At 40.5% G+C, this 11,866-nt stretch overlaps 1 protein-coding gene across 2 annotated transcripts in view; it reads right to left on the reverse strand.

The window, feature by feature from the left end:
* Positions 1-312: 312 nt before the first annotated feature.
* The window catches only part of LOC107873221 (probable dual-specificity RNA methyltransferase RlmN), an 18,651-nt gene continuing 7,097 nt past the window's right edge, over positions 313-11,866 (reverse strand). The window contains exons 4-11 of one of the 2 annotated variants that reach the window (XR_007057092.1): positions 7,823-7,924; positions 7,622-7,708; positions 4,020-4,136; positions 3,357-3,460; positions 1,341-1,480; positions 1,099-1,235; positions 709-973; positions 313-628 (exon numbers count right to left, since the gene is read on the reverse strand). Coding sequence is in view for 1 of the 2 variants with exons in the window: in XM_016719982.2 (XP_016575468.1) it covers positions 797-973; positions 1,099-1,235; positions 1,341-1,480; positions 3,357-3,460; positions 4,020-4,136; positions 7,622-7,708; positions 7,823-7,924 (864 nt within the window). In the remaining variant the exon portion in view is untranslated. Of the gene's footprint in view, positions 974-1,098; positions 1,236-1,340; positions 1,481-3,356; positions 3,461-4,019; positions 4,137-7,621; positions 7,709-7,822; positions 7,925-11,866 lie in introns of both variants that reach the window. The other variant, XM_016719982.2, reaches the window with a different exon arrangement.

Here is an 11,866-nt window from a genome sequence, read left to right on the forward strand (position 1 = left end):
CTTGAGTATTTTTCAAGTCTAAAATTGATCAAATACAGAAGACTCATGCTTATCGAACTGTGCGCAATAACTCCTACACAAGCTGATTCAAATATACACCTTAGAGATTTACAACACAATATCGTATACAAGCACAAATTTTGATACCTGACTACATTATACGTTATACATGAGCATGAGAAACAAAAGTTCTCCCTGACACAAATTTTGATACCTGACTGCATTATAAGTTATACAAGAGCATGAGAAACAAAAGTTCTCCCTAACACAAATTTTGATACCTGACTGCATTACAAGTTATACAAGAGCATGAGAAACAAAAGTTCTCCCTGACATAAATTTTGATACCCGATTGCATTATAAGTTTTACGAGCACAAGTTTTGATACCTGACTGCATTATAAGTTATACAAGCACAAGTTTTGATACCTGACTGCATTAATAAGTTATACACGAACATGAAAAAGTTCTCCCTAACTACTAAGTACTACTACGACAATTTTAGTACCATATCCAAAGTTACCTTTCCGATCTCGTTTTACGTATTTGAATTGCTGAAGCACAGAGGAGCACTACGAAACGGGATAACGTCCATAAGAACATGCTCAACAAATTGATCAATCATCCTCCTAGAAAAACAAATTTTACCAAGGTCACAAAGCCTGCAAACATGATACCACCTTCAGGTAACCACTTTACCAAACACGACCTGTTCTTTAGAAGCTCTCAGGCACTGCTTACACAGTCAAGCACACAAGTGAAGTAATTTCAGCAAGGCCTGCAGATCTTTTAGAATATCAAGATGCAAGTGCAACAACAGAATGAGATTCCTGATTTATACTTTCAGTAAGCAAAGGACTCTTCTGAAACTCATTTCTCAACTGTCCACAAGCAGCACTTGCATCAAGTCCCCTTGTTTGACGTATACTAGCAGTTACTTTACGAGATTCAAGAGCCGAGACAAATGCAAGAATCTGCGCCCAAAAAAGTTAAGTTAATGCATCAATGATAGATAACCTCAGATGGAGTATTTAGGAAGATAAATGACGAAACCCATCAGCAGCAGATTGGCAATTAAAGAGATTAGATGAAGCATTACAGATTTTTTAGATGGACGCTTATACTCCACGCCGTCTATTGGATTGAATGGTATTAAGTTAACATGATGACCACGACCCCATTCATGAAGCAATTCTGCCAGTTCAAATGCATGCCTGACGGAATCATTCACTCCAGCTGCCAAAAAAGCAAAAATTGAAGTCACATCCTTGGCACATGTTTCCAGAGCAAGGGAACTGGGAGAGAGTCTATCACCAAGGAAAAGAGAAGAAGCACTGATACCTAGAAGTGTATATTCAAAGGAAACCCTTCTTCTAGTTTCCAGGAAGTAGTCCCTGCAATCCTTCATTATTGCATTCAAAGGGTAGGACTTTGCACTTGGTACAATCTTTTCCCGAAGATTCTGATTTGGAGCATGTAAGCTGATGTACAGCAGTGAACAAAGTAGAAATCACAAATTCTAGATAGCCAAGGATAAATTAGAAGGGGACAAAAAAACGTATGTGCTATAACATGCAGCATCTTTGCAGATCTATGTAGGCCAATTTTAGAGTCCCTGAGATAGCTTGGTGTTCCCGAATTAAATAAATAGAGAGAGATAACTTGGCATAAAGTCCCAGTGCAGAGATGAAAACTAATCACATCATGAGACGTCACGTTCCACCAATATTTGAAATGACCCGTTTAAATTCCTTGCCTAAGCCTTCTAAGTTTTTGCTGCAATTGAGCCAGGGGTCCTTCGAAAATAGCCTCTACCTGCACGAGATATAGAGGTAAGGTCTGCGTACACTCTATCCTACCTAAACTCACTTGTTGTTGTTGTTGCCTAAACCTTTGAGTTTGGACATAATCACTCTTTAAATTTACCGAATCTGGTGTTCCTACTCTGAGTAACTTGTAAGAGATCAAGATTCAGGATGCAATCTCAGCACACTTTGTTGTGTTACATTTTGTCAACTTCTATTGGCCAAACTTCTCCACAATTACTAGCCTGTTTGGCTAAGCTTATTTTTCCCCAAAAGTGCTTATTTTTCCCCAAGAGTGCTTATTTTTAAGAAGTGAGGTGTTTGGCCAAGCTTTTGCAAGAAAATAAGCGCTTCTGAGGAATAGCAGAAACTGTTTTTAGAAGATCAAAAAAGTAGCTTTTTCCTAAAAGCACTTTTGAGAAAAATAAACTTAACAGCATTTCTGAAAAGCTTGATCAAACACTAATTGCTGCTCAAATTTGCTTTGTAAATTTACTAGCCAAACACAAACTGCTTCTCACCGTAAGTACTTTTTTGAAAGCATTTTTCAAAATAAGTTGATTTTAGAAGCTTGGCCAAACAGATTATAAGTACGGTTATCAACTGTCTTGCTACTGAAATGTGTTCGCCTCGTGGTTCTTAATCTAAAGTCGTCACTAGAGACTCCAAGCAATATTCCTGTGTTCTCATTGAAGGTTCAAGTTTAGTCCACATATGTAGTAGAACATTTCCAAAAATAAAATAAAAAAGCACATATGGGGAGGGATTGAAGGACATTTTGAGAAGGGACACAAGAAAATCTCTATGTTAAAAAATGAGGGCCCATTATAATCATCTAATATATATATATATATATATATATATACACAAGAAAATCTCTATGTTAACAAATGAGGGCGCATTATAATCATCTAATATATATATATATATATATATGCATCTTTTAGTGAAATACAATACCTAGGATAATAGGTGAATAATAATTTGGTATAAGCCAAATTTCCTTCAACAATTCCCAGGTTTCCTTCTCTAGTATTTATAAATCTTTCATGTGAAAGGTTAATTACTATAGGACAATCAGTTCCCTCTTTAAAGGTAGATTTAACCATTATTTAGATTCCTCCCAGATGAACATAATTCATCTTTTTTTGATTTCTTTTTGGGATTTTTCTTATATATATATATATGCATATATAAAGAGGGCTCAAAAGATTCCATACAACATAAACATTTCAAGAAGGAAATAAGCACCCACAGCAGTATTATAGCAGTGCAAAATGTTCAGAATCTCATGCACACATCTAGAAGTTAATACTGATTACTGAAAAAGCCAAAGTTATCTGCCACCAACACGCATTGCTCAGTTATCATAAGCAAGATAAGTGTGGCAAACAAAATTCAAAAATTGATACGTTTATGTACCTTTATGTACTTATTCTTTTTCTTCTTTCTTTTGATAAGATTCTAAGGTTCTTTTCTCTTTCCATTTGTTGTGTGTTTATGTTTGTGCTGTTGGGAGGAGGGTTTGAGGAGTAAACAGAGAAACTACTACCTGAGAGCCAGTGTAGACTGAAGTTTGTATGATGCAAGCTTCTTTATGGTGTTTGGAACTCCAACAGTTGAAATCGTAATCATCCTTTGCCCAATCAAAATATCCTGATAAGAAAAAAAAATAATTTAAATTTCATGCTACACTGCTTTTAAAAATTATGGACGTGAAATATAGCAATATGCTGCTTTCATACAGAAATTAAAGGTCAATAATATGGAAGAATATGATATTCTTGCATCAACTCCTGGCAGGGACTGTCCAATGCCCTGATACTATTTCATCAAGTTAGATTTACATTTGAAGGGAAACGTTTATCTAGCACAAACAATAGATCTCTCAAATGACTTGCATATTTGAGATACTTTTACTCTTTGAAAAGGAGCAAGAACCAAGTCCCCTAATCTTTCAAAGGTGAAATTGATCAAAAGCTACAAGCAACAGCCAGTAATGCAATGACATGCATGTTTAAAAAATCGACGCAGCACTTAATCTCAGAATCTGTCAATATTCATGAAGGCTACAGAACTTAGGAAGCCTTCATCCCAAGTAAAATTATATAACATACATACAGAAAAGGACAGAAAATATGTATACTTCAACATGTCAGACTTGAGGGTGGAACTGAAATGAACAAAGGAAGTCATATCAAGGATGTTACTAGACCTTATTCAGGCAACGATGTGCTTCAAGAACTTCTTTCATGTTCAACATTGGCTCACCCATACCCATAAACACAACGTTTGTCACTCTTTGCTTGAATAGCTCTTCTATTGCCAAGACCTGCACCAGGTAATTACAAATAAAAATAGTCCCCACAAGTTTGTGTCACAAAACACAACTGCTGCAAGATTAGATAGATTCCTTGTATCTGAAGAATGGATACAAATTTTAACAGCATCAAGCAGTCCATGTTGAACAGGGTCGTCTCTGATCATTCTCCAACTCTACTACAGTGCAGATATTGGGAGAATTCCAAGACCTACTTCAAATTTGAGAACTGTTGGCTACAATCGGAGGGCTTCAACGACAGAGTAAGGGCATGGTGGGAATCTTTCAATTTCAGTGGCAAAGCAGATTATGTGATGGTTGCCAAGTTAAAAGCACTAAAAGGAAAATTGAAGGAGTGGCGTAGGTCCACACAAGAAAATTTGAAAATCCAGAAAGAAAATGTTCTTAGTCAACCAGCTGGTCTAGAGATTATTCAGGAACAGAGAAATTTGGAAGAGGGGGAAGTGGCATCCAGATTGGCCCTAACAATGGAGTTTGAAAACATAGCAAAGAAGGAGGAAATAGCATGGAGGCAGAGGTCCAGGGAATTGTGGCTTAAAGAGGGGGGACAGGAACACAAAGTTCAACCATAGAACAGTAAATGCACACAGAAAGATACAATGCAATAGAAAAACTAAGAGTCAGAGGAGAGATTATCACTGAAGAACAAAAAGAGCAGAGGAAGATTGTAGAATACTATGAAACTCTTTATACTGAAACAGAAAACTGGAAAGACCACAACTAGTAATGAGAAACTGTCCTATAATAAATGCAGACGACAACAACTTATTTATGGCACCATTTGAGGCAACAGAGATCCTGGAAAGCATCAAAGCTTGTGCAGGATACAAAGCCCCTGGACCAGATGGTACACCATGGCTTTATTCAGTCAGAGTTGGAAAATTATTAGTGATGATCTGGTAGCAGCAGTACAGAACTTTCACAGGGAAGGATCTTTGAGTAAAGCATAAATGCCAATTTTGTGGCTTTAACACCAAAAAAGGTGGGAGCAATAGAATTAAATGACTCAGACCCATTAGCCTGATCGGAGGGATGTACAAGATTATTGCCAAGTTGTTGGCTGAAAGACTGAAAATAGTCATTCACAGGCTAGTGGACAGACAACAAATGCCATTTATTAAAGGGAGGCAGATCATGGAAGCTGTGCCTGATTGCAAATGAACTAGTTGATTCCAGAGTCAAAAGCAATAGGCCAGGGATCTCGTGCAAACTAGACATTCGAAAAGCTTATGATCATGTCAATTGGGGTTTCTTAATTCAAACAATGCAGCAGATGGGGTTTGGCACCAGGTGGATCAGCTGGATTAAGCAGTGTATTAGCACTGTAAAGTTCTCGGTGCTGGTGAATAGGAACCCTACAGGATTCTTCTCCTCCCAAAGGGGTCACAGGCAGGGGGACCCTCTCTCCCCCTTCTTGTTTATACTAGAGATGGAAGGAATGAGCAACCCCATTTACACAACAAAGGAGAAAAGGTGGATTAGTGGCTTTCAAGCAGGAGGCAGATCAGGAATGAATATAGAAATCACACACTTACAGTATGCAGATGACACTTTGGTCTTTTGTGATGCTGTAGGAGATCACATTAGGATGTTGAGAATCATTTTTATCTTTTCTGAAGCAATATCAGGCCTACACATAAATTGGCGGAAAAGTTTCATTTACCCAATAATGATGTGGCAGACATAGAAGATCTGGCAGGAACGTTGGGGGAAAGAGTGGGAGAACTACCCATGATTTATCTGGGCATGCCTCGGGGGGCCAAAAGCAAATCGAAAGGTATTTGGAATGGAGTAGCTGAGAAGTTTGAAAGAAAACTTGCAAACTGGAAAACTGACATCATATGTGAAGGCAGTGCATCAAGAACACTATTGACTAGTGTTCTTAGAAAGACCTCCTTTTGGCAGGGTAATGAAGACAAGAAAAAGTATCATCTAGTCAAGTGGGAGGAGCTGACCGTAAGAAAGACAGTAGGGGGTGCCAGAATTAGAGAGATGGATTGGCAAAACAAAAGTCTAATGATAAAGTGGCTTTGGAAATTTGCATCTTCTGAAAATGCACTGTGGAAGGAAGTGATTACTGCTAAGTATGGTCTGGAATATAAGTGGATGACAGAGAAGATTACTACATCATATGGTTCTACTGTATGGAGATCCATCAGAAACTTATGGGACCTTGTATTGAGTAGGTCTGATTTCAAAGTGGGGAATGGTAGTAAGATATCCTTCTGGAAGGATAGATAGTGTGGGGAGACATCTCTGAGCCATTCTTTCGCTGAATTTTTCGGACTATGCCGACTAAGCAAGCAACTTTAATTAAGCTGTGGACTGGACATGGGTGGAATTTTCACTTTAGGAGAAATTTAAATGACTGGTAAATGACAGGAGCTGCAGATTTTATGGGGACTATAGCACACATCAACAACCTAAATGAAGCAGCGGATAGTCTGGTATGGAAGTTAGAGGGAAAAGGGAACTTCACAGTTCACAGTAAACTCAGCCTATAGAGATTTGAATGTAATAGGTGTGCAGGAATCAAGACAGCCATGGAGAATGATCCGGAAAACTGAAGTACCTTATAAGGTAAATTGTTTTTCCTGGTTACTAGCTAAGGGAGCAGTGTTGACCCACGAAAACCTGAACAAAAAAGGTTTTCATCTGTGCTCTAGATGTTTTCTGTGTGAAGAGCAAGTAGAGACAATAAACCATCTTTTTTTGAATTGCAAGTGGACTGATCATTATGGCAGATGTTCATCAATCTGAGGAAGATAATATGGGTGAAACCAAATAGTATCAGTTCTAAAGTGTTGGAACAGTGATGACAATGCAGCAAAGAAGGAAGAGAGATGGAAGATTGTCCCAGCTAGTATTTGGTGGTCAGTGTGTCCAGAACGAAACCAGAGATGTTTAGAAGGGAAGCACAGCAAAATGCAGCAGTTTAAGTCAAAATGTCTAGCTCTGTATTACTTTTGGTGTAAACAGTCAGTGATAGAACAAACAGAAACAATTAATGCAGTTATTGACTGGTTGTAATTTAGGACCTATGCAACTACAACACTTTTGAAGGGGACTACATATTCAAATGTAGTATACCTGTAGATATTAATATAGATTAACTGTTACCTATTAAAAATAAAATAAAATAAAAAAGTTTGCGCCACAAAAGACATACCATGTTCTTGAATTTGGCATCCAACACCAAACAAAAAATAAGACAAGCCCATTCATACAATCCTCTTGACGGTGATTAAGTTACAGCTCAGAATCATGACTGATTAAGGTAAAGAGTTAACTATGATGCTTCACATTTAAGCAACTATGGTATGTGACATCTCTATCTTGCACGATAAAGCAAAATGATGGACAGAAAATCTATCGAAAATCCCACATCGCAGCATTTATAGATACAGAAAAGAAAGTATAAAGACGCCGCTATATTAGGGACAAACATATTAGCATAACAGAGATGCAAAGAAAACCTGCTCAACAATTTCATGGCTCTTAAGGTTTCTTGAGAATCCTCCCTTGCCAGTCGCGCAGAAGGAACAACGCAACGGACAGCCCACCTGACAAGCACAAAAATGAATGACTATGGTGGCAGAAAATTGATTAAAAGCAACATATGTTTTTAGTAATTAGTGCTGAGAGCATATATTCAATCAATGACCATAATGAATTACCTGAGATGAAACACATGCTGTCAAGCGAAATGAACCATCATTGTCTTCAACTGGAATTCCAACAGTCTCGACCAATCGGTTGTCCTCGAGTTTTATTAACAACTGAATTTATTTGCAGGAATCCTAAGATAGTGAAAGGGGGGAAAGATAGGCAGAAGAAAGAGATATGTACTGCACAAAAGAATTTAACCTTACAAAAAATAACTATTACTAAAAAACAATCTTAGGTAAGACATAACATAGAAACACCAAGACAAACAGAATAGAAAGTCATCTCAGTGCACAACCACAAATTGTATATAGCATGTGCTGGAAGTCCATTATTTGACTCGTCCAAGTTGCTCACCTTCAGTAGCCAGATGTGAACACAATCCTTCCATGTTACAATGTTATCAAAAGATACTAAGTGTAAAAAGGATCTAAGGTCCGTTGGGATTTAAGAAAATAGCGCAAATAAAGTGTGGGCTTTAATGAAAAAACACAAATGGAGAAAAAAATTGGATATGTTGAGCCCAAAACTAGTAATGGTAATAAACATGAGTAACAAATATAAACACAAGAAATTGAAAATAGAATTATAATAAAATGAAATATCAATTTTTTAGCATCGCCAATTCAGTAGAGGCTCATTGGCAAGAAAATGTATGACTTAGAGCCTTGGTGAAAACACTAAAGTTCACTTTAAGCTTTAAGCGAGGCCAAAGCATGCATCGGGGATAAAGTGAGCCTTTGAAAACACATCCATGTTAACTGAGTTATGCCATCCAAAAGAAAAAACAGGGTCTGCCAGTAATGTCCATAATAAATTTAGCTGGAAATTTGCAACTTCTTCATTCCTTCAAACAAAGGGAGGGAAAGAAGCTTTTGTATATTCTGAACACCACCAGTTACAAAAAAAAAAAATGAACACCAACATATATTACATACATACTTTGGCCCGAGAGAAGTGATTAGACGTGACATGGAGCAGTTACATCTCACTGAGGACATGACCCTAGATAGGAAGGTTTGGAGAAAAAATACTAGGATAGAGGGATAAGGTGGAGGGATAAATCGTAGTGCATAGTTAGGAGGGTTTTGGTGTCTTTTGTTTGGTAATGTACATTATTTTTGTGGATGTTGTATCTATGTTAGTTTTATCATGTTTCATGCTTTGAATATTTTTGTATATTGTCCTGTGTCTTGAGCCGGGGGTCTATCGGAAACAGCCTCTCTACTTCTTTAGAGGCAGCGGTATGGACTGCGTACATTCTACCCTCCCCAGACCCCACTAGGTGGGAATATACTGGGTTTGTTGTTGTTGACTTTGGCCTGATTTCATTTGCATTAATATCTCCATTTTCTGATGTAGAAACAAACCAACTCAACAGTGTTGGTAATATAATTAGCTGGACCCAGGGGTAAATAAAAGACAGTTTTAAGCCAAGGGACCAGATCTGGATCAGAAGCCATCAAGTTAGAAGGCCAATGTAATGTGCATCAATCTAGGGAGGTCCATGGTATTTTTTGAAATAAGGCTCTCATAAAGATACCTCTTTTGTGCAACAAACTGTAAAATCAGGCATCCTCATGTTCCTTTACTAGTATTATTCCCACGTGCTTGGCTCTCTCCTTGGTATAGGACTAAAGTTTTGCTTTGTGGGCAGTTAGAGTGAGATGTGAAAACAATATATAGCACATAGGCACTATATGCCACAGTAGGGCATCAAACTATTTGTTAGCACCATTCATGGAAATAGCAGCAAGGATCTTGTTTCAGTAGTGCTAATGTAATTTTGCACCTTTTGGCTTAGACAAGTTAAGCTAGTATCTTGGGTTAACTCCAGTTCTAATAGCCCCTTAGCACCAAAATAAAGCTTCATGATATTTCTTCAGGAAGGCAACCCTTGTGCTAGTAAAACTTGTTGTTCATTCAAAACTAAGCATGTTTTATGGTTGTTTGGTAGCACCATAAGCCCCCATGTCAACATTCAGTTACTAAGCAAAAATCAATATCAATTTTACAAAAAAATTGTCTTAAAACACCAGCACAGACATATCAGTTCTAACTTCTAAAGACATCAACAGCTCCTCCCACAATAAAGATAGTACACCTACAAAAATCACTTGCTGCACTACTCTTGATCCAAGTAGTTATTCAACACTAACAAGAGTTTTTGGCTGATATTTCTTCATCCATTTACAATGAGGTTAAGCCACTAATCTGTATATTTATTCTATGGTTAATATGGGGTATGAATGGATAGCAGTGAAGTGAAATCTAGAACATATGACACGCAACAATTGTGCTGGTACTGCCTAACGGCTCTCTCCTCTCTCTCCCAACGGCTCTCTCCCCCTCTCTCTCTCTCCCTACCCTCTCTCCACCCCCAGCTTACCGGCCCCCGGTCCCTGGCGCCGTCGCTGACCTTCGGCGCCGACCCGATCCGGCCGCCGGCTCCGACCTAAGGTCGCCGGCGCTGACCAGACCGCCGGCTACGACCTCCGGTCGCCGGCTCTCCCTCTCTCTCTCTCTCCCTACCCTCTCTCCATCCCAAGCGCACCGGCCCCCGGTCCCCGGCGCCGTCGCTGAACGTTGGAGCCGACCAGATCCGACCGCCGGCTCCGACCTCCGGTCCCCGGCGCTGACCCGACCTGACCCCCGGTCGTCGCTCCCCGGCGTTGACCCGACCCCCCCCCAACCCGGCATTCAACCAGCTGCCGCCCGGTCCCCAGCCGCCAACTTGGTCTCCAACAGGCCGAGACTCCGCCTGCACCCGCCACGCCGTCTCCAGCAGCCGCAGCCCCAAGCGAAATCCGGTGACTTCTAACCTTTGTTATTTCGTTATTTCATATTGCATTTTAGTTCATTATTTCATATTCCATTCTTAGTACTACGCTCGTAGTAGCCCGTGTACCTTGACTTGCGTGGGATTTGTGAACATTGTCTGTTGTCTGTTGTTGCTGTTGCTGTGGTCGCTTCTTAGTTTTGCTTCGGGAGTATTCCTTTGAACGTGTGTGTGCCTTGTATCTCCTTGCTGCTGCTTTGATATTGCCACCGGGTATATCCTTATATTTTCCTATTTTTTCGTGTAGTTGTGGCTGTGGGTGGTAATGGGTGGTTAGGGTCATGTCCGAGGGGGTTGGGGCGTGGGGTTGTGGCGGGGGCGGGAGATGGGGAGAGAGCGGGAGTGGGTGGGAGGCCAAGGTTTGGCCGAGGGGGGGGTAGTGGGGGGCGCGTGGATAGCGACGGTAGGCTGAGGGTTGGGTCTTGGAATATAGGGACCCTTCAGGGGAAGTCCATAGAGCTGGTGAAGATTCTTAGGAAGAGAAGGATCAACCTTGCGTGTGTCCAAGAGACCAAGTGGATAGGGTCTAAGGCTAGGGATGTGGATGGTTACAAGCTGGGGTACTCTGGGAGCGACAGGCGTAGGAATGGAGTTGGCATCTTGGTAGATGAAGAGCTTAGAGGTCAGGTAGTGGAGGTGAAGAGGATCAACGATAGGTTGATGACTATTAAGTTGGTCATTCGGGGGTTTACCCTGAACGTGTGTAGTGCCTATGCGCCGCATGTGGGATCGGAGGGGGAGGAGAAGATGCGGTTCTGGGAGGCTTTGGAGGAGGTGGTGAGAGGCGTGTCCAGTTCGGAGAAGATTGTTGTAGCAGGGGATTTCAACGGGCACATCGGGGCGCTACCGGGAGGCTTTGGGGATGTGCATGGTGGTTTTGGTTTTGGGGAGAGAAATGAAGAGGGTGCGACCCTATTGGAGTTTGCGAGGGCGTTTGGGCTGGTGGTGGTGAACTCGGGCTTCCCGAAGAAGGACGAGCACCTGATCACTTTTCGGAGCGCGATAGCCAGGACCCAGATTGACTTTTTGTTGCTTAGGAAAGGAGATAGGGCGTTGTGTAAAGACTGTAAAGTCATCCCGAGTGAGAATCTTTCGATCCAACATAGGCTCTTGGTTATGGATTTGGGTATAAAGAAGAATAGAAAGAGGAGGAGTAAGGAGTGTAGACCGAGAATTAAGTGGGGCGGCTTGACGCCAGTGAATGCGTGGGAGATAG

This window comes from Capsicum annuum, chromosome 6 (genome assembly GCF_002878395.1).
Source record: "Capsicum annuum cultivar UCD-10X-F1 chromosome 6, UCD10Xv1.1, whole genome shotgun sequence".
Taxonomy (NCBI): domain Eukaryota; kingdom Viridiplantae; phylum Streptophyta; class Magnoliopsida; order Solanales; family Solanaceae; genus Capsicum; species Capsicum annuum.